The sequence below is a fragment of the Euprymna scolopes genome, chromosome 28 (assembly GCF_053919585.1).
Source record: "Euprymna scolopes isolate OS-2025 chromosome 28, ASM5391958v1, whole genome shotgun sequence".
Lineage (NCBI taxonomy): Eukaryota > Metazoa > Mollusca > Cephalopoda > Sepiida > Sepiolidae > Euprymna > Euprymna scolopes.
Genome location: NC_136509.1, coordinates 38,877,327 through 38,901,358, shown reverse-complemented (window position 1 = coordinate 38,901,358; position 24,032 = coordinate 38,877,327). Strand labels below are relative to the sequence as shown.

General features: G+C 35.3%; 1 protein-coding gene across 1 annotated transcript; it reads left to right on the top strand.

The window, feature by feature from the left end:
- Nucleotides 1-1,855: 1,855 nt before the first annotated feature.
- On the top strand, nucleotides 1,856-18,005 carry LOC145249576 (PI-PLC X domain-containing protein 3-like). The gene is made up of 2 exons (XM_080111274.1): nucleotides 1,856-2,303; nucleotides 16,553-18,005. Exons 1-2 carry the CDS (start codon nucleotides 2,177-2,179, stop codon nucleotides 17,389-17,391), a joined length of 966 nt encoding a protein of 321 aa, XP_079967400.1. The 5' UTR covers nucleotides 1,856-2,176; the 3' UTR covers nucleotides 17,392-18,005.
- The last annotated feature ends 6,027 nt before the right edge of the window (nucleotides 18,006-24,032 follow it).

The following is a 24,032-nucleotide window of genomic DNA, read 5'->3' as shown; positions in this document are numbered from 1 at the left end:
AAAATCATGTAAATTGATCAAATATATTTTGTTTTATAGAAAATCATATCAATTTGCAGATTATTTCCAACTGAACAATCACGTTTAAATTGACGGCTTTTTCACAGACTTTCGAGTCTGCTGAAAGCCAATATCACATTTAAAAGTGGCGCCAACAAATAGATTTCCCGATATTAAGACATTGGTTTTTTCCAATGTAATACGTCATGATCTTCAGTGGTCGCCATGTTTTTTTTTTTTTTTTTTTTTTTTTCCAAACGATAACATAAACAATGCGTATGCGCATAAAGTTTGTTTTGTAAAGTAGTACATGTTTACACACATAGACTCAACACGTTGTAGCAGAGTGCGTTGCAAGGAACATAGGACAAGTAATAACTCGACTCCTTTTTTGTAACAATGACATTTATTTTGTCATTCTCCCCGCCACACATAACTTCTCGTTATGTATCTCTAATGTACTCTCTCTCTCCTTTTTATAATCTTTTTCCTTACAGCGACGTCATTTTGTATACATTTGCATAGGCGCGTCCGCGCTCTATTACATTTCTTTAACTTAAATAAAACAAAATGGCAACCAATGAAAACCATTAAGTAATACTTTGGAAATAAACGAGGTCTTAAAAATTAGGATAATCATTTCTCAACGCCAGCTTCAAATGTGATATTTGTTTTCAGCAGACTCGAAAACCTATAAAAGTCGTAAAATTAAGTGATAGTTCATTTGAAAATAAACTGCAAATTGACCGAAAATCATAATTTTAAGATTTGTAGAGATTTTAATAGTAAATTTTGATCTCGGTAGTTCCAATTGAGTTGTCCCCATCTTATCTATTAAACATGGCGGATGAAGTAGTGCTTCATTGAAACACAAGGTCTCGCTTCGTCATAAAACTTGATTCTTTTTAGTTAAAAGAAAAAAACGGCGAACCTGAACGAGCTTTCCCCCTCCGGACCTGAAGGAGCTGTCCCCTAACTTGCTGCAAAAATACTTCCCTTTCACGTTTTCTTATTTTTTTTTTCTTTGGATTATCATCGAAAAAAATTAGTTTTTAATTTTTTTTTAATGATTTTTAACGTGGGGGGCACTTTCAATTATAACGTTTTAAATCGATACCTCACTTTGCGGTCGTTCTTCCTTATAAATGTTAAAGTCATTAAATAAACTTTAAAAAAAAATTCCTGCCAATATGAAAATTAAGTCTATTGACGACGATAATCCGCAGAAAATGTGAAAAAGAATTATTTTTACGGCAGGGGGGTGGGGAGAACGCATGTTCGAGTCCTCCCTCCGAAGAAACTGACCTGGCCTTCGGGCCGGGATCAAAGTGCAGTATCTGTTCTTCAGATGCTGCACTTCAATTTCTTGTTCTCTATCAGTGGAGGAGAAATCCTTCACGACTGAGACAATTTTAATTTTTGCTCCTTTTCTAAAAAAAAAAACAAAACAAAAAAAAAAAAAAAACAAAAAAAAAAACAAAACAAAAAAAAAAAACGACCCTGGTGTTTGTCCTGTGGGGAGACATTGTAAATAGGAACTATTTGATCAATTTATATAATTTTTGGAATATGACATTTGCGTTTCGTGACGGGTATCTACATCATAAGTTTTTTTTTGTTGTTGTTTCTGTTTTTTTTTTTTTTTTAATTAACTTGAATTCTGGACTTGCACCAAAATCTGTCCACGTGACGTGAAATGCAACAAATTTGCCGCATTACTAAAGAAATGTATAGTAAAAGTAGGTAATAAAAAAAAATGCAATAATTTAAATATCAATAAAACGCAATATAAATAAATCAGTGTTCTTTGTTTTGTTTTATTTTTTTTTTCAGGAACCCGAGTTCAATTTTGTGTAGTTGCCTTTCGATTGTCGTCGTAATTCGTTTCCGGATTTTACCGAGCAATATTGGCGGCCATGGAGCTTGGTATAATTAATAAGCCGAAAAAATTATTCAAATAGACTTAAAATATTTTTACTTTTATCCTTTAGAAAATATTCATTTGTTTTTATTATTTATTTGTTTCTTTATTTATTTTATTCGGTCATGAGTTTTCGTTTAAGCCTTTTTTTACGCGCGCGAGAACGTGGCGACTGGTCTTCGCTTAGTTGACATGGACATAAGACCATTTTAAATGGATTGATTGAATATATGAAAGGATTTATATATACGAATCATGGCTGAATCGTTTGTTAAAGAAGGGAGAAATGTTAAACTTGACGAAGATGATGATTTTGCCGATTGGATGACACGTTTGTCTCCGTCTTGCCATGATGTACCCCTAAACGCTCTGGCCATACCCGGTGAGACGATTTCTAGTATTTTCATTCTTTACATTTTTTTTCCGATCGCGGTCAAAAAATAACGTTTTTCTTTATTTTAGCGGTACAAGTGAACAAAAATACTTTACTTTCATCTTTAAACTTTAATTCCAGACAAATTAAATTCTGACCGTCAATTTAAAACATTTAAAAACCACTTTCGAATGTCGACAGGTACAAAATAAACGTCGTTTCCGGACATTTTAGCGCTATTATTTTATGATTTATTGATGGCTGTATGGTGATATTTTTTATTTTTCGCCATCACCGTGCCAAATTCGGAAGTTATTTTGAAGCCTTTAAGCTGTTAATTTAAAACATAAATTTGTGAAAGTCGAGAATAGTTAACAAAACCACCTCCTCCGTCCATATTAAGAGTGAGTTTCTAAATAACGTTATAGTACTATTAGCGACATAAATTATTTTAAAAGTACAGTTCGAGAAACTATGGTACTTATGTTACCGTGCTGAAATAATAACGTTATTATTTAGAAAGTCATTCGTAACATGGGGAAAGGAGAGTTTTGTAACTACTCTGTACTTTCACCTAACAATTTAATAAAGATACCGTAAGACTTCAAATACTATTAAACAAACAAAAAAAAAAAAATAGCAGGGTAAGCACCGAAACGAGTTTCAAAACAAATTATTTTTGTTTATTTATGTGTAAATGTAGGTGTTAAAAACTATTGGCACTTGTGTATCTATGTTACCGCGCTGAAATCATGTTATTTAGAAACCTATTCTTAACATGTGGGATGTTTTGGGTACTAGTGCAGTGATTGATCCAATGATCCGTCCGTGCTGAAATAATAACTTTATTATTTAAAAAGCCATTCTTAACATGGGGAGGGGAGGGTATTTTGTACCTATTCTATACTTTTACTTTAACTTTACAATTGAATAAAAAAAACATATAAAACTTTAATTAAACTTGGAAATACAATTTAAAAAAAAATAGCGCGCATCACGCATCAGTAACTGCACTAGCACCATGTTTTGTAACTATTCTGTATTTTCACCTAAAACGATGTTGTAAAACTGGAATTTAACTTCAAAATACTATTTTAAAAATAGTGCGGTACAATAAGCACGCCCTAAATAAACAAACATTACCCTACTTCCGGAATAAATAACATCGTTGATTATAGTACTTGTTAAGATACAATTAACAGATCGATCTTTTTAAATATTGTTGTTTTAAGCAAAAACAATATTACGTACTTAATTGTCATGTCGAAAATAATGATACATCCAAATATAAGGAAAATTCATCGAATAAATTTTTTTTTTAGTTAAAAGTAATTTTTCTGGAAAATTGGGTAAAATCGTATTTTTCTTATTATAAAGGAGACAGAAGGCGGCTAAACACAGGGGACATAACCCCGTGTGAGGAATTTAATCTCGCATAATTTAGAACTACTGGCAGAGAAAAATTGACACCACGAATGAAAGCCAAACTTACCCAGTATGATAAAAACCAGTCGTCTTTCTTCTGAGTTGCAAAATCGTTGTCATTTTGCATCTCAGCTGAGTCTGGGGTAGGTAATCGTTCGTAAGAAAACGCATTGTGGATGCGTTATCGGCAGCTCCTGTTACTCTCGCTTCTTCTTACTCCCTCAGTCCTCATTTTTTAATGAGTGATTTTTCTGACAAAGGGAGAAGAAAAAGCTGTTTTCTAGGTTGGCAGTATTTTGCGCGAACAGTTGGCAGAGATGGCGGAAATTTTCTGTTTCTATGTCTATCCTTGTAGCCATGTCACTAGTAAGGGTGCTGCTGGAGTCCAGCACTGCTGGAGGTAAACGTTTTGTCTGGGCTGACGTTATCCGCCTGATAGTCAGGGACCCGAACCTTGGATTAAATACCAAGGAGGCTGTCCTATCAGCAGGTGCAAAGTACTGGAGCTGCTGTATTGCCATTTGGTGAATGGATTCTGGACCATGCAGTAGCTTCTGGTGGGGCCTCTCAATGCCATACTAGTGGGTAATTGTTACGGCTTTACCTTATCATTAGCTACAAATAAAAAAAATAAAAAAAATTCTTCATTTCTTTTTCTCTCTTAGTTTCCCCTCTCTGTCCTGCTCTAAGTAAATCTGACGACCTAGTCCACAAATTCCAAAAATTCATCATGACAAGTTTCAAGAAAAAATACACGATTAAACCCGGTTCTCCAACTTCCAACGTAGACCCCTACTACCATGTCTCCTTCTCCAACATCAGGGGTCTACGTTCTAACCTTCCAGAGGTTGAAACCCAATTACAGGAGACTAAACCAGACCTTTTATTTTTAAGTGAAACTGGCATTGGACAGGCTATTTCCCTAGAAGAGTTCGCAATTAAAGGATACTCTAACTTAACTTCTAAATCTGACCCCCAAGATCGCCATGGGCATGGAATTTGTGCCTATATTAGGGATAACTTTCCATGTGGTAGGGATATCTCCCGGGAAGATCCTAACTTACCCTATATGTGCTTCCGGGTTGCTTTAGCTCACACTACGGCATTTATATTTACTCTCTATCGCCCCCATAACAGCGGAGTTACTATCTTTCAAAGCATATCTAAGAAAATTGACCAAGTCTTATCTACTTATCCTTCAGCTAACATTCACGTATGTGGTGACTTCAATGTTCACAACGTCGAATGGTTGACCCACTCTAACAAGACCGATGATGAGGGGAGGTTCTGTCATGATTTCTCCATTGCCTATGACCTCACTCAGATTGTTCAGGAACCCACCCGTGTGCCCGACAATGATGGCCAGTATGCGAGCCTACTAGACCTTTTTCTCACAACTTGCCCTGAACTATGTTCAGTTTCTGTTCTGTCGCCTCTTGGCTCTTCCGACCACTCTGTTGTATCAATTAAGATAAAAATGAAATGTAATAAGTCCCCAGACGTACCTCTCCATCGTACAGTATATCGATACACTAAGGCTGAGTGGGATAGCTTCCGTACATTTATATCTGATCTACCTCTGCATTCCATGTTTAAAAAGAATGTGTCCTCTATAGTATTAGACCTGACGGAATGGTTAATTGTAGGTATTGACCGTTTCATACCCTCGAAAAAGTTTCAGCAAAAACCTAACAGCCAGCCATGGTTCTCTCCAGAATGTGCTGCTGCCATTGCGCACAGAAATCACTTTTTCCACTGTTTCCAACGTAATAGATGTATGAAAACTAAAGCCGCTTTCAGGACTGCCAGCAACCATTGTAAGAAAGTAATAAAGAATGCAAGAGAGTTGTATGCTCAATCTGTTAAGTCCAAAGTAGCTGAGCAGCAGCTTGGTTCCCACCAGTTTTGGCAAATTGCAAACAGAATCATGAACAGAAGCGTGTGCTCCATCCCAACTATTATTAATGGACCTGAGGTAATCTCATCAGCATCAGACAAAGCCAAACTCTTTGTCAAGAACTTCGCAGCTAATTCTACCCTTTTGCGATCAAGGCTGCCAATCCCCAATATTTCCTCCTGTATCAGAAAACACGCTATGTGATATACGTATATCTGTACGTGATGTTGCCAAGCTAATCAAAAACCTTGATTCCAGTAAAGCAACTGGCCCTGACGGTATTCCAATTATAGTACTCAAAAACTTCAACCTGAACTAGCGCCCATACTTACAAAACTGTTTAAACGTTGTCTTAAGGAGAATAGTTTCCCATCTCCCTGGAAAATTTCATCAGTATGCCCTGTATTTAAGAATTCAGGTGATCGCTCATCCCCCTCTCAGTACAGGCCAATAAGTCTCTTGTGCGTCATGAGTAAGTTGCTGGAATCTGTTAAATACAGAAGTAATCAACCATCTCAACAAAAATAACCTTCTTAGTGACACTCAATATGGTTTCCGTTCTGCTAGATCTACAGCAGATGTGCTTACAGTTATATCTCATAGGATTAGCAAATCTCTCGACGGAGGCAACCTTTCTAGGGCAATTGCTCTTGACATATCTAAGGCCTTTGATAGGGTATGGCATAAAGGTTTACTTCATAAGATCTCTAGCTATGGTATTGCTGGAAATGTCTTCTCAATTATTAAATCATTTCTTTCTGATAGGTTCATAAGAGTAGTAGTTGAGGGGCAAAAATCAGAAGCTCACAGTATTAATGCCGATGTCCCTCAGGGGTCCATCCTGGGCCCAACTCTTTTCCTGATCTACATTAATGATCTTCCAAATCTCATCCTTACATCATTTGTAGACATCTATGCTGACGACACTACCATTTATGGTAGCACATCTAAGACAGTAAACGACCAAGTTCTCTCCAATTCTCTCTCCTCTGATCTTGAGCACGTAGTACAATGGGGTAAAGAATGGCTGGTTAATTTTAATGCATCTAAAACCAAGCTTCTCTCTTTACATCATCAACATTCTAATTCACATCTGGCATCAATTGAAATGAATGGCTCTCGTCTTCAGGAGGCCTCAGGTTTTGACAAGCTTCTGGGCTTGACCATTACTCCTGATCTTAAATGAAACACGTACATCAAATCTGTTGCCAAGGCCGCTGGAAAAATGGTGGGATCTTTCTATCGATCCGGTAGATATCTCACTGCTGATGCTATTCTCTATCTATATAAGAGCCAGATACGTCCAAGGATGGAATACTGTTGCCACATCTGGGCAGGAGCTGCTAGAAAGAACTTGGCCTGCCTTGATAGAGTTCAAAATAGACTTCGTAGCCTCGTAGGAGATGTCCTTTTCTCTTCCTTGCAACCTTTATCTCACAGAAGAGATGTTGCGAGTTTGTCTCTGATGTATCGTTATTTTCATGGAAATTGTTCAACTGAGCTTCAATCTATGGTCCCCCCCTCGCCAGACTTTCACAAGAAACACTCGTCTAGCTGTAAACACTATCAATAATTCCCCCCACTCTTTATCTGTGCCTAAACCTAAACGTATATTCCATGAACAAAGCTTTTTTCTTAGAACTGCATGCCTGTGGAATTGTCTTCCGTTTTCCTGCTTTCCGGGACTACAATATGGTTGTGTTCAAGTCTAACGTAAATAAGTTCTTGATGAGCCGTTCCATATAAGTTATCAACTTTACCAAATTTTCATTACTAATGATTACTATAATGTCCAATTTCTACTGTACACTCTTTAATTAACCCTTATCCTTGAGTGGCCTCTTGGCCTTGATAATGTGGTGATACCTATGTAAAAAGAAAAAAAAATATGTGTTAGTTAAATCTCTACTGAGTAGAGTTTGAATGTTTTTGGTAAATGGATCCATTTAATTATAATTCCAAAGGAAAGGGGTCAGTTAGTTCCGCCAAATAGTTAATTTCAATATCAGCATTCTTAGCTGATTTAATGAAGACGATATTACATCAAGGAATGAAACCTAATTATTTAGGTAGAATAGTCTCACTGAGGAGAGAAGAGAGGCCTCCAATCGCCCTTAAATTAATGAGTCCATGAATGCTTGAAGGAGAGACCCAAATGAGGTCCTTCCAGTAAGAAATATATATACAAACTGAGGTTTTTGGCTTGAACATCCCACACGCGCTGTGTTCAAATTTAAATCAACCAATTAAAAGACTATAATAAAGCATGACATCAAATTCTTATCAACCAATGAAAGTTCGCATTATAAGTCATGCAATTTCTGACACACTGCCAAAGGAGAAGAGAAAATGTAATGGGTATCCATTACTTTTTTCCAAATATTAAATACAGCGTAATTATGTCAATTAATGGACAAGTAAATAATTTTATTAGTTACAAGGACTTAACCAACCGTCGTAGGTTTTATTATATTTTTAATTTTTTTATTTTAAGGAACTATGTGTGACTTTGTCTGCTTATGGTGAATGAATTTACAACCAATAAATCTAGCTTATCCATCCAGATAAGCTAGATTTATTGATTGTAAATTCATTCATATATTTATTAATAAAAATAAGAATGACAACTTGAAGATAAGTCAAATGACAACTTAATAAATACTGAGTTTAAAGAGAGAATGAAAGGAGTTTAGTGATTTACTTTTTCCAAACAATTCGGACAATTCCATTCCCTAAAAGTATCCTGCTGACTCACAGTGAAAATGGTACCGATTATCACAGGCATCACAGCAGACCAGAGGAGATAATCCGTCATTTACGACAGAACAAGTCAAACAGAAGAAGGGACCACCTTCTTCCATAAATTCTCTAGAAGATGGCACAGAAACGGCTAAATGTTGTAAAGCAGCGGTTCTCAACCGGGGGCGAATTGCCCCCTAGTGGGCGAAAATCACATTTTGGGGGGCGATTTTCAATCAATTTTATCTGCTTGAGTAATATTAAACCTGACATTGAATTTTTAGCGAAACATCACCAATCTCAGGGCTCACACTAGTTAGACTCTCTACATTTCTTGTAAATTTGCAATAAAATTATTTTTAATTAATTTGTTTTCCATTTGCATGTACAAAATGTTTCTAGTGTTGGTTAGTCATAATTACAATATTTGTTATTATTTATTCTTGGAGGCGATTATGAATTAACTTAAGTCAAAAATAGTTTTTGGGGGCGATAGCCGGGAAAAGGTTGAGATGTATGTACATTCACCTAACAATTTAATGGAACAAGACATACCGTAAAAATTGAGTATAACTTAAAAATCCTATCTACAAAATAGCACGGCCCGTATCCTGTATAAGTACCAAAACCACACACGCACACATTCATTCCATTACGTGAATTTACAAAAACAAAAACACAAAAAACAGTTAGCGTCAATCAAGTTTTCATTATTATAATTGTTGTAAAATACTTTATTTGCATTAAATTAGTTTTTATTTAAAAATAAAGTTTAATTATATAATATTTATTTGTTTATTAAAAGCTCAAAAAATTATATTGAGAAATAGAATATTGTTTTATGACCAAAAATTATAAGGGGGTCCACCAAGAAAAAAAAGAAGAGAAAAGGGGTCCATGGGTCAAAAAAGGTTGAGAACCGCTGTTGTAAAGAATGAACCTGTTTGCAACCGTCCCTTAATACACAGGCTGAGTGAACTTTATCATCGTTCCCGTTGATAAGTTTAAGTACTTTGCCTAGACTCCAAAAGGGTTGAATTTTATTTGGAGATTTAATCAGCACGATTTCTCCTACTGACACCTTTTGAGGGTGATCGCCCATTATATTGGCATCAATAGGGGAAGTAATCGACTCGTCTATTATTTTGTTTTGCAATTTAGTGCAGTTTGAATTACATAACCAAAGATCAAACACTGCATCTTATAATCTTTCACGTACGGTATTGTACACTGCAAGGAGGAATTCATAATCATGCCCTGTGGTGACCAAATTATCTACATAAAAATTGGTCATTACAAATGAAAACTTATCAGTCATTATCTCTCAGCATGAAGTTTGAGTATGTAACTCTTGACGAAGGGACGGGCATTGAAGCCTAAAATGACTGAATTGTGCCCATAGGTACACAAGTTCTCACTTATTTTGAGAAAGAAACAATCTGTTTTTATCCTGCTCAGTACGCAGGCGAATTCATAAGAAAAATTTACGGAGGTCTCCCAAAAGGACATAGTTATTCTTTCTGAAGGCCAATAATAAGTCGAACAGCTGTGCTGTTAAGTTCACACCAGCATACGCTGCAGCGTTAATGGACCCCCCCCCCCCCGCTTTTTCAAAGAACAATTAAAGACAGGATGAATTTTTGTGGTGACCCCGACGCCCTCCTTAAATACAGGCCTATGAGAAATCCAACAGTATTTGTTGTACTCACCAGGAGTAACAGAGAAAGGTTCTATGATACCCATAATCTTCAAACACTTGTAAATATTCATTGTATAAACCTTGTTTCCCTAAAGAAACGGCCACCCTCTGCATAATCTTCAGGGAAGGCACGTAATTAGTCTACTCAAGCCAACTTTTCATAGTCCCAGAGCAGATCCACATAATATTTTCCATCTTTTAGTATGATGGGTTTTTTTTTTTAATTCAGCTATCTTTGCTTCATCATTCAAAGACAGTTTGGCGTTTTGATTGATTTCAATGAAGTCAAGAGAACGAAAATTCTCTAGACCATGCTCTACTGAAGATTCTTCAAAAAATGGACCAAGAGTGTCCGAATAAGAGGGGGGGGGATAGGATTTAATACGCTTTCCATCAAATATGAAGAACAAGCAGCTAATGATTGGCGAACTTGATCAAAGGGAGGCAACTCATTCTTAGTTTCCTTATTTGATTTGGGCTTCAAAAAATTACGCCCAGCCCCAAAAGAGATAATTCTATTTGAAATTTTCCAAGCTGTCCCATTAAGATATCTAACTATATGAAAATTTTTTATTTGCTGGATTAAGTCTAGGCCGACGAGACAATGAAGGATGTTGCCATTTAAATCCTTAAATCCATGGCAGAGATGAAAACCTGCCTCAGTTGTGTTAGAAATAATCTCGTCAAATTTCTCAACTTGAAATTTCAAGTTAAGACTGTCCATGAACAGGGCAGTGAAAGGAAAAGGTTTCTGTAAACCCAATTTTATGGCGACCTCGTTCCAATAAATGTATTCACAAGGTCCAGGTACTAAGTCTTCCCTAGATTTCAGTTCCTGTAAAATAGTCTGGGAGAAAAAAGATTTTTGACTCCCAGTGTCCAAAATGCAATGGAAAAGCACTGGAGACCCTTTTCCTTTCAAGGACACTGATAACAGGAAATATGCAATTATTCTCATCAGATAAGGTAGTGCTTCCAACAAAGAATTTTGATGTCTTGGGACATATTACAGAAGAATTTCGATGTCTTGGGACATATTACAGAAGAATTTCGATGTCTTGGGACATATTACAGAAGAATTTCGATGTCTTGGGACATATTACAGAAGAATTTCGATGTCTTGGGACATATTACAGAAGAATTTCGATGTCTTGGGACATATTACAGAAGAATTTCGATGTCTTGGGACATATTACAGAAGAATTTCGATGTCTTGGGACATATTACAGAAGAATTTCGATGTCTTGGGACATATTACAGAAGAATTTCGATGTCTTGGGACATATTACAGAAGAATTTCGATGTCTTGGGACATATTACAGTGCAAGGGTAAGGAAATCTGTTCTTCCTCTTACAATCTTGTTTAGAGTGACTACCAAGACACTTAATACATGATTGAAGCTTTTTTGTCTCATAAGACTTTTAAATCATAGGAATATTTGTAGCAGTCCTTAACAGTAAGGTCTGCTAATTTACACAATTTACAAGTTATATATTGATCGACAGTATTATTAAGAAGTTTTGAGGAATTCATGACCTGTTTCAGATGAAGAAGGAAAATAAGAAAATGGCGATGTCTGTTCAGATAGCATCAAACAAAATACTGGTAGAAACCAGTATTTTGTTTAATATTCAATAAATGTTACCAATCGTACCAAAATTTAATGTTCCATTAGTGTTTTATTTAATTTTCGATTTTTTAGCAGTTATCGTATGTTGACATAGCTGTAATGAGTCCGCCATTTGTTTTTGTTTTTTTTTTTTTTGTTCCATCTCAACAGACTTGAGACTATTTTTGTTTCAAAGTAAATAAACGATTTAAAATAAGTTAAAACACAAAAACTTTATACACGTAGATAGAAGAGTAACTTGCCTTGCTTTTGGTAACATTTATTTGTTGTATATTTTTTCATCCTCCCTTTTTTGTGGCTCTTATCAAAAATGCTCCAATAATTATTAGATCAAAACAGCTTGGACAACACCACATTAAACATGTATACACAGAAGAAAAAATATGATACGTCAGTACAAATTTTTTTTTAGATTTCATTTCAGCAGCTAGCACATTGAATCTTAATATAATTCAGTAACACACTAGAGATACAAACTTAATTCTGACCAATATATATTATTGGTAATACCTTACAAACATTTATGTAAGAAAATCAGCAGTGACAATGTAGGTACACGCATCTATGATAAAAAGGGCAAAAATCTGTTTAAATGTATTTATGTATGTTTGTATATCTGCCTAAAACTTTCAACAGAGATGACAGATTTTCACGAAATTGGTATCATTTTGAAGCTCAACCCTTCGGATGACAAATATCGAAAAATTGACTAAAAACATTAATTCCTTCATCCTCAACTGGACACTTTTCTACAGGGAGGGGGTAGCAATAAATCGCTCCCTCATGACAATTTCGCCAAACACCCATGCGCAAAAAAAAAAGTTCTTTCTTGAATTAATTTAAATATTTAAAAAAACAAAAAAAAACGACCTAACTTCTCTGCTCACACGATCATAGACTAGTCATTAGAGTGGCAACGTCATTATCTTAAGATTGCATGTTTGAGCCTAGATATCAGATATATTTTTTGATTTTTAAAGTTTAAATATCGAAACAGGGTTATTTATGCCATTTTTACGTTCCTTTTTTTTTTTTTTTTTTTTCATCACGTTTGCTGTCCCCCCTCCCCCCGATTTTTTTTTTTTTTTTTTTTTTTTTTTTTTTTAAGAAGTTTTAACATTTAAACAAGGTTATTTATGCCATTTCTTTTTCGTTTGCTTATTTATTTTGCATCACGTTCGCTGTTTTTTTTTGTTTGTTTTTTTTTTATAATAATAAGTAATTGTAATAACCCTGTTTAAATAACTTTTTTTTTTAAATCGGAAAAAAAAAAAACATTATATTTAAGCAGTTATTACGTTCGCTTATCCTTTATTTTCCATTTTTTTTTTTTTTCATTTATCCCCCACCTCACCACACCTGGGCAACGCCGGTTACCCCTGCTAGAACAATATAAAATATAATGTGGTTTATTTAAATCTAGATTTTTTCATTATTTAAACAGTTTTTAGCTAGTAAACGAAAAGAAAATGTAAAAATAGAACAAGTGAAAAAAAACTAGACTATGACATTGAATGTAAATGTACATGCTATTGTTATGGCTAGTTTAATATTAGACTGGACTACTATTAAGGAGAACTGGAGAAATGTGTTACTAGTAGATTCATCTTTTTTTTTCTTTTTTTCTTTTTATTTTACCTCAAAAGGCATATTGCCACTTGGAATGTATGGGGCTATTATTTAGGATCATGTCTAACAGGGGATTGTGGGAAGTTAAGCAGTGAGATGTCAGTTCACATTACATTTAAACTTTTGCAGTTAAGTACAATTGGCGAAGCAGGAAACAGGGAGGGTATTCCAAAGTCTGAGGAAAGAAACTATTAGAGATAGAAGAACTATTAGAAGTCAAGAGGTGGGATTTTGCTGTTGGTTAGTCGAGAATATGTACATTTAGAGGGGGCACAAGTGCTGTAGGTCCATCAGAGCACATTCCATTAAAGTACTTTTTTTTTCTTCAGTAAGCTATCGTCATAAAATCGTTAGCAATAGACAGAGGCTACTAAGCTATTTAGGGGATGCATAAAACTTAGGAACATCACGATAGCTAATATAGAACTTTCAAAATGTGACATACATGTTCATTCACACAATTCTGAGGCAGCACATTCAGGACTGCAGAACACAAGACACAGGGATGCAACATTGCAACAATGAGACAGAGGTTAGAACTTGGCCAATAGTACAAGACCTATTGTTTGGCTTAATTTAATCATTATTGCTTTCATTCTGATTAATTTTCATTTACAACAAGATGACATTTTGTAGGGAATTTTTCCCCTAATTCATAGCCTGCATTTTTTTTAGTTATGTCCTGTGAAAATTGTTTTCTAGATAAACTATCACTCACAACAGCAAATTTTCTAATTTCCAACAATCTTTGCATGGTTATAATTCTGAGAACTTAAATGCCTACTGGAGAGAACTTGAATGCCTACTAGACACTATCCTTGAGTGTCTAAGGTTTCACTGTACAGGGGTCTGTCATGACCCCCCCCCCCGGCGCATCCCTGTGTCTGTTTTACAAGAACTTTAATGGAAAGCTCTGATGAACTTATGGCACTTGTGTCCCCTCAATGTACATATGCCTGACTAACCAAAATGTCAAATAAAAGAAAGAAATTTTATACACTGTAAAAATTAATTGTAAAAAGTACAGACTCTATAACCAGTAAACTCTGACTAAATATTCAAAACTAGCGGCTGCACCACATCGGCACACAACGTTAAGTCAAACACAAAATCGAATACACTCAACATCAAGTACCATCAACGTTTACCTTGTGAACTCGGAGTATGAGAAATTTCCATATGCATAAGAAAAAAAAAATTACTGAAAAAACAAAAATACCCTAAGTAAACGTTGGATAAAATGATGGTTAAAATTATTACGAACTTGCCAGGATTGGAACCTGGAATCTTCTGATCCGTAGCTATCCATTGCGCCACAAGTCCTGTCCGTATGCCGAAAGATGTTACCGCGATTGTATACAGACAGCGCTAAATTTCGTTGACATAGGCAGGTAACTTTTTCGACAATTACACAAAACGGCCCAAAAACCCTTTTTTGGGGGCTTTTTGTGTGACTCGGCGTTGTTCGTTACGAACCATATATAGATGAGGACAATCTAGGGACTCACACATTTTAGGGAAAAAAAGAATTTTTCAATTCGGTGCATCTGTTCGAAAGTTTTATTGGTGTATTTACACACACACATACATAAATAAACATTTAGAATTTTATTAATAGTATAGATAACATAGTATTCGAAGGCCAAAGAAAATCCCGTCAGTATGATTACCCTACATTATATGAGGATTAGTGTACCTTCTGTAAATGATGTTGCCTATAGTAACACGATTAATTTGGATACTCCACCAGACTAAATGAATTCCTGTCCTGAATCCAGTAGGACCAAGAGACCAAAAGAAAGATGTCCCATGCGGAAGCAAAGTAAATAGGAACTCAATGTTTGTTAAGAGATAAAAGAGAACCGTAATGAAATATTCGAATATCTATGCATTGCATATAGAGTGCAAATGTTATCCCCCTTGATTTTCGAGAACTTTCTGCTAAAATGAAACAAAAAAGCTACCAAAAAAATAAATTTGATTTACCCTGTTTATGTTTGAAAAAAAAAAAAAAATGAACTCACATTAAATGTTTTTAGATATAATACAAATTAAATTTTAGTTAGGGATACTTTATAATACTGTGATACTGTCCATACTCTTCTTCCCCCCCCCCCAAAGATAGTTAGGTAGCAATAAAAAAAAGGGGGGGGGATGAGGTATCTATAACAAAAAAGGAAGTAATTGATTAGAACAAAGGTATAAGAAGTGACAATGGAGGCGGTGATTAATCAAGAAACATAAAATTGATTGAAAATAGGATTGTTAATAAGTGTGCTGGTGATTGGGATAAAGGACCAGACATAGAGGTGAATATATTTACAGTTCATGGATATATATTATTCAATTGGAATTAATTATCGAGATGATTATTATTTATTAATTTATTTATTGCAGACTATTATCCTCATCTTCGTTTTTGCTTGTTATTTCACAACGTTTTAGCCAACTATTCCTCTGGCCTTCGTCAGGTGGTAACCGCGGCGGGATAGGAACTCCGAATCTTCTAACTGAATTCTCAGCAATTACTGCCTTCCATAGTTGTTGACGTCTCACCACGTTTTTGGCCAAGTAAGCCTCTGGCCGGCTTTGGGTAGGATTGAAACTGCTATCTTCAAACAATGCTCACCTGGAACCGTAGAGATTCAATGTCTCTATCCACTGTGCCACGGACCCCAAAGGAGTTCCTATCCCATCGCAGTTACCACCTGACGAAGGCCAGAGGAATAATTGGCTGAAACATAGTGAAATAACAACCAAAAAAGATGAGGTTCAGTTTGGGCCAGTGGATGACAGTGGCTCGGAGATCTCACTGGAGACTGATGTGACCAGACAGTGACTGACAATGTTTGGGGTTCCTTTTTTTACGTTCCATGACGACATTACACATGTACACACATACAGAGCTTACCTGGTGAACCAAGTGCAAGTGAAATACAAACGATTGCACTGAAAGGGACGGCTAGAATCCTGAAAAGATCTCTTGGTTGGACTCACTAAAATAGGGGTAAATGTCAGACATCTGGTTGGATGTCCCATCCCCTAGAAGAAAAAGTTTAAGAAAAATGAAAAAAAAAAAAAAGCTTAAGTGATTTACATCAAGTACTCGTCTTGTTTTTTTGTTTTTTTTTCATGGTAGTATGACCACAAAGGTGATTAAGTCGCAATATCTAGTGTTACGGTCTGGTTTATGTTTTCTGTTGCGTTTGATATTCTAATTATTTATTTGTCTTTTCAGGTTCACACGATTGTTTTAGTTATCACCTGAACACCAAAGGAGAATTGGGACCCGACTGCACAGGAATCATAAAAGATGTTGTGGACATCTTTGGTTCTGCTGCCAAAGAGATTATCGTGAAATGGTCTGTGACACAGAGTCTAACGCTGAGCCAGCAACTCAAAATGGGGATCCGGTACTTTGATTTTCGGGTTGCATACCAAGCATCGACAAATGAGCTTCATTTTGTGCACGGCCTTTACGGGCCGAAAGTTGAACCATGCTTGCAAGAAATACATTCGTATCTTGAATTGTATCCCAAAGAAATTGTCTTTCTGGATTTTAACCACTTTTATAGTATGACACCTGACACACATAACCAACTGCTGAATATGTTGACAGAAATTTTTGGTAAGAAAATGTGCCCGCATATAGACATGGATAGTATTACATTAAATATGTTGTGGACAGAAAATCTGCAAGTTGTCATTTTTTACCATCACGAATTAGCACAGACTCAGCCAATGTTTTGGCCTGGTTGTGCAATTCAGGCATTTTGGGCCAACACAGATGCTCTGCCCAAACTTCTTGAATCTCTTGATTGCGAATACGCAAAAGGTCGACCAAATAATTGCTTTTATAACTGGCAGGGTGTTTTAACTCCAGGTGCCTCAACAATCCTTGGACATTTGGGTGGCAGTCTAAGGAGTGTACTTACGGAAAAGGCTAATCCAGCTTTTGTATCTTGGATCAACGGGAAAATTCCAACTGCAACGGGACTCAATATAATATCCGTTGATTTTGTTCAGCTTTTTGAGTTTATTCCAACTGTGATATCGTTGAATGAAAAAAAGTCATAAAGTAATGAAACGTGTGTAGAAATGAATTTGTATAATTTTTTTTTTTTTTATTTTAATTGAATGAAAAAACCTTGGTAAAATAAGAAAAATAATTGAATGAAAAAATGTTGAAAAGAATAGATAAAAATTGGATGAAAAAGTCTTGAAACAAATGGATAAAAGTAATTGTTGAATGTAAAGGTATTGAAAAGAATGGGTAAAAATAATTGTTGAATAAAAAAGCTTTATAAAAAGAATGGATAAAAATAAGTGAATAAAAAAATGATTGTTTTAAAATCTGGAAAAAAAAAAAAAAAAAAAAAAAAAAAGATTGTTGAATGAAAATTTGGAATTGAATGAACTGTGCAGATGAGCAAGAACAATTCCAGAAGTCTGTTTATTTCTGGAAATGTAAGTGCTGGTGAAAATAAATGAAATTTCGAGTTTTTATTTATTTTAAAATCTAAGGGTTTTTCCATTTAAAAAGGATAAACATTTGTTGATTTGTTTGTTTGCAATTTGTAAATTTTAATAAAAATATTTTTGTCTCAATTATATAAAAATAGTTAAAGTTAAGTGCTTTGAGTGAATATGTGGTTCCATTTCAAGTTTGAATAAAGACATTTTATAACCAAGTTCAAAAATTCATTCGTCCTTGCTTGCTTGTATTGTACTAAAAATCTGAATTTGTAACCCTCTCAATTGTTAACATGTCATTTTTAGCAAACTTTTTAAACTTAATGACTAAGGCTGGAAAGCTGTTTTGATTCTCATTCTAGCTGAGGCACCCAAGTCATATTTTCTTTTCAAAACTTTTGAAATCGCTGTTATATATTGGGTACAATATAATAATCAATGGAGTATTCGTTGTATAATAATAAATACAAAATCTGCATCATGCATTTACACGTTTTTGACAACCAGGTCATGCCAGAAGCACTACTACATATTGGATATAATATAATTATCAATAAAGAATTGTTTTTATAGTAATAAATACAAAATTTGCATACATTAAAATATCATATTTAAATGTATCTTATGACCAAGCAACACTGGGCGCTCGTAAATGCTGCTTAATAGATGAGGCAAAAGTTTTTCATAAAAGCAAAAATAAATCATCTGGCGTTCAAGTAAAACAAAAGTTGTGAAAAAAAATTTTGTGCTTCTGAATTTTGAAACGAAGCTTAATAATTTGGATTATTTGTAGCATTGTTCTCATCTTGATGTAACAGAGTTGCTGACACTAGTAGCAGCAGCAGCTAACATATGCAAATGATCAGGCCAGCTTTGTGATGTGATGCCACAGCAGAGATAAAAGGAATATTGAATGCTGACTTTGGTTGTGAAATCCACTATTTTCTGAATACCATTTCACTGCAACTGTTTAATCTTTAATGGACGCCTGTTTGAAGATGAAATTTATGGAATTTGGCACGAATGGCCACTCCCCTGATTTAGCCCCATACAGATCGAAACTGGTTACTTCCCATTAAGGTACTTCTCAGGGAATAGTTCAAGTTTGTTTTTGTGTATAAAATAGTTTGTTCACTCAGAGGGGCATAGCTAAAACAAACATCCCTTATCAAAACTGCCATGTTTTGTATAAGAAAAGGGAACAAGGGAGGGAGTCAAAAAGGCAGAAAATGAGTGTACGTAAGTTTTTGAATGACTTTTGAAAAGGTCTTTACTTTCAACAAGGTGAGTGAACAAAACAAGAACTTTTAACCATTTTTGGTCAAGACACAATTTAATGCGAGATAAATATACAGAGAAAGCCTGTGATGTGAGTCTAAATGGATTATCACATCCAATAGGGGGAGGGAATATTTTTCATTATGAAAACTACACCCGACTTTTAACAGAAATTGTGAATGAAAGAAATAAGAACTTTTAGCTATTTTTGGTCCAGAGACAATTTATTGTGTATGAAAAAAAATATATATGAAAAAAGTAATGTGTTACCATGCCAGCCACACTTTTTTTTTTTTTTTTTTTTTTTTTTTTTTTCGATTTTGGGGCACATGTGGAAAAATCCAAAAAACTTTTAATATCTCTATAAGGCTTCATTTTGGAGAAAATCTGATGCCATTTTTGGATTCATTGGGTTAAAAAACTTACCTGGGTGAATTTTCAGGGCCATACGATCTTTCAATCCCGGAAAATCTGTTCTGTTACTTTTTTAATTATATTATGTTTAATGTCTGTGCAAAATTTTTTTAAATTCTAAGGCGTAGTTATTGAGAAACATGTGGACAGACAAGGGTGAATTTACAGGTCTCTCCTTTGGTCGGGGCACCAAAAAACAGGAGGAATTCTAACTGCTTCCTACAGAAGGACTTTTAGAACCTTCTATGTATTCCATCATTTTACCCCCCACCCCACCAACCCACCTCATCAAAAACATTTTCCTTCACCCCTTCCCCCAAAAATCGAGATGACTTTTTTCATCTCCTCCCTAGAGGACTGTGTCCACATCACTGAATTTGTCAGATATTCTGCCATTTTTTTTTTTTTTTTTTCTAACAACACAAAAAGAACATTAATACACAATTTTGCACAGAAAAACATGAAACATTGTCCAAAAAAAAAAAAAAAAAAAAATAACAAAAAATGTTATTTTAAAAAAAATTTATTTTATGGACCTACAAATGCAAAATAATATTTCTGCATAGTCACATATTTCCTCTTATTTATTCCTTCCTACTTGTGCCAGGATGAATCTCAGCCATTGCTCAGATTATGCCACAATCTACAGTCGTTTGTACTTGTGCGTTCTTCCATGCGATTTTGTTCACCATTACCCGTGTTGGCTAACAACTCATCCTCTTTCATCCTAATGTCTCATTGGCATGTTTCTTTCTTGCAAATCTATCTGGCATTGTTTCCTTTAGATTACTACCTCTGACACTATGACGAACATTTATTCCAACTAAAAACCAATTTAGTATACTTGTTGGCCCTCTGCTTTCACTGGTCTCTCTATCCCACTCTTTAACTTACTAGTTCTTATAAATCTTTTTTCTATGGGTTTCAACAATTGAGTGATTTTACTCAGGGTCCTGTTAGGCACCTTCCTCACCAACAGATTCCACAGGCTCGTCCACTGACCGGAAGAAATGTTCACTAGTGCCCAGAAAGATTTTGATTTTGAACTCTACCTGGTAATAGGGTGGAAAGGTAATAGATTTCCCAAAAGGTGAACATCACATCTGTAATCTGATAATGACCAGGGGTAGGATAGCCCTTATAGTTCCCACAGGCTTTTCCCATACATATGCAAAGTCTAGCTCTTTTAGTGCTAAAGATCACACCCTGTTCAACAAGCCTATTGTCTGTGGTAGTAAGTCTCTTGTTCACATTTGTACTCAGCAATTCCAATCTGATTAACCGTAAACAATTCCTGTGGTTACCGCTAATGTAAATAGGACTTTTAGATGTACAGGTCCCCAATATATCTCGTTTGCATCCCTCTCCCTCATAAGCAATATGAATTTAGTTCTAGCTAGGTTAAATGCAATCTGTTCAGCTTAACTTAAACTCTTGAGTCCTATTTAGAAAAGGAATGGGCAAACTTATAACCTGAAAGGCTTTCTACGACAAGAAACGGAACAGCTACAAAGGTTAACAACCTGTTGTATTCTACTAATGTTATGCAACTGAATAATTTATAGAAGTGCCATAATCCTGACAGGGGGGGGGGGACAAAGTGGGTATCGTAATCCAGCCTGTAACTTTAGCAGTAAATCCCGGAGTCAACCAGGTGTCACTACGCTTGGTAACATGTGCCCTAGTGAAAGCATGTCCAACTGGGCCCTGACATACTCCAAGGACAGTAACAGGAATTGCAATGTCTTCCTTCGTTCCACCCCAGTAATTAAAAAAGAAAATTAAATTTTACGAGTAACCGAAACGAGTTTTGCTCACCATTTTAAAAACAATACCAAGAAACAAGGAGATAACTCAATAATAATTTAAACTTGCAAGATTTTTTTTGTTATATCTACAAATTTCCATTAATCACTTACAAAATGATTTTCTTTATAAAAAATAGAACTACTTTATCAACTTACATAATTTTTGGAACGTGATATTATTTTGTCATGGACACATATGATACGCATTTTTCTTTACTTTTGTTTTTTAATACAGAGAGAGTTCTGGAGAAAATAATTTTAATTAATTGAATAATTAAATTAAGAAGACATGTCAGATGGCTTATGTTGTAGTTAATAGGTAACCAATATACACGCACACATGCAAATGACACTAACCAACAATGCAGGTAGGATTTCAACTCTTTCCTGCCTTGACAAGAGTCCAAAATCAATTTAAAAATCTAGTGGGTGTATAGAGGGGTGGGTGATCTCTTCTCTACCCCTGCAGAATGTGTTGAAGTTTGTTTTTTTTTAGTTTTGTTTTAGTTTATTTTTCTATACTTGTGAATCTGTGCGCGCTCCCCTCAGCAACTGTCAGATTAGAAACAATAAAATCTAACGTAACATGCAACTGTAACCGAGATTGAACTCACTGCAGGAGTTTGTAGTGTAATTCAAATCTTTTTCGTAAGAAAAATATTTTGATTTTGGACTTTGCCTGATAATAGGGTGGAAAAGTAATAAACTTCCAAAAAGGTGAACATCACATCTGTAATCTGATAATGACCAGGGGTGGGACAGCCCTTATAGTTCCCACAAGCTTTTCCCTAGATACTTATGCAAAGTCTAGCTCTTCTTTTGGCTAGGGCTATCAAGGGTATTTTTTATCGTGACGGCATTACTAGACGGGTTGCCTACCAAAGCTTAAGAGAGACCAATCTCCCCTTGAGAGAAGGATAGACTGTGCCAGTTTCCCTGGTATTATACCTCGTGGTACATACAGCGCCTCGCCTTCCTAAGTGGTCACCCATCTGGTACTGGCCAGGCTCGATGTTGATAACTGGTGATCTGGCGAGAACCAGTATGTCAACATGATTGTGCAGTATACATGATTGTGGCATACAGAAACATTAACATGGCCAGAAGAGAAGACAAAGCAGAAGAAAACAATCGTTGAGTGGGGTAGCAAGTGGTCTCACAGATGTTATATTTAAAAAATTAAAAAAAACCCAAAAAAACTTTCTATACTAATCATCCAGATGCAAGAAATAAAATAATTATCAAATGTACCAAAAGGTCATTTGAATAAAAATTATGAACCTGACAAAGGCACCTGCTTTGAAGAAGCAACAAACTTGATTAATTGTCAAAAAGATAAAAATATGATGTTTTAAAAGTCAACTCTTTCTTGCCTTGACAGAGTATAAAATCAATTTATAAATCTAATGTGTACATAGATGAGGTAGGTGAGCTTGTCTCTTTCCTACAACCACTTTCTTACAGAAAAGACATTGCTAATCTCTCTCTATACTACCATTATTTTCATTGACTGAGCTCCAATCTTTAGCTCCTCCTGATAAGACATTCATAGCAAGTGTTGGCCATGTTTATTTTAACAAAAGCATACATCTAGCGACAAATGCAAGAAACAACAAAATATTAGTTGTCCCAAAAGTTTGTAAACATTTGCGAAAAATTGAACTTTTACTTTTTTTTGCATTAATATTGCTGTAGTGATCTTCATCTTTCTATTTCAGATGGCAGTTGATAAAATTGAGCTGCAAGTTTTGATTTGTTTCTGCTGGAAGCAAGGACTTTCAATCAGGAAAACCAATAGACGAGTTGAAATTTGCCATCAATTGCTCCGCAATCCATTAGACGAGCGTTTTTAGAAACGCATTGTGATATCAGACAAGAAATGGATCTATCTGGTCCAGCACAATTGAGACAAGCAATGGGTTCAGAAAGTTCATTGGTTACAAAACAAGATCGATTTGGCAAGAAATTCATGTTGTGCATTTGATAGCACTTTGAAGGAGTTGTGCATTTGGAATTGGTTGCGAATGGTCATGTAATCAGTGCCGAACTTTACTGTAAGCAACTGCAGCAGGTCTACAAAAAAGTTGAAGTAAAAGTATCTGGTCAATTGAAAGCACTCTTTGTTGCAGCCAGACAATGCCCACACACCACGAAGGAAACCAAAGAAAAGTTTGAAGAGCTGGTTCATCCAGCCTATAGTCTTGACTGTGTTCTATCAAATTAGGCCTTTTCCACTCATTGCAACACTTTCTGAAGGACTGACGATTCGACTCGTTAGATGAAGTCAAGGAAGCGTGTCAAGAATTCTTTAATTCGAAGCTGACTGAATGGTACTTTGACCAGATCCAAAAGCTTGCAGAAAGTAAAATGATAGGGAATTAATTTTTTTTTTTCTTTTTGGCAAGTAAAATTTCAATTTTTTGCAAGTGAACTTTTGGGACAACCTAATAATTATCAAATGTATCAAAAGGTCATTTGAATAAAAATTACGAACCTGCCAAAAGCCACCTGCTGTGAAGAAACAAAAAATTTGATTAATTGTCTAAAAAGAAGATGAGTTAAAAGTATGATGCTTGAAAGGTCATTTCAGCAAAAGATTACACAGGTGTAATCAAAGTCAAGTCAATCCAGTAAAACAACAATAGGTTAATAAAACACTCTTGAGATGTGGTCACAGTAAAAATACCATCCCAAAAGGGCATTTCAGATGGTCACAAATGGTTACAGAATAACAACCAAAACAAT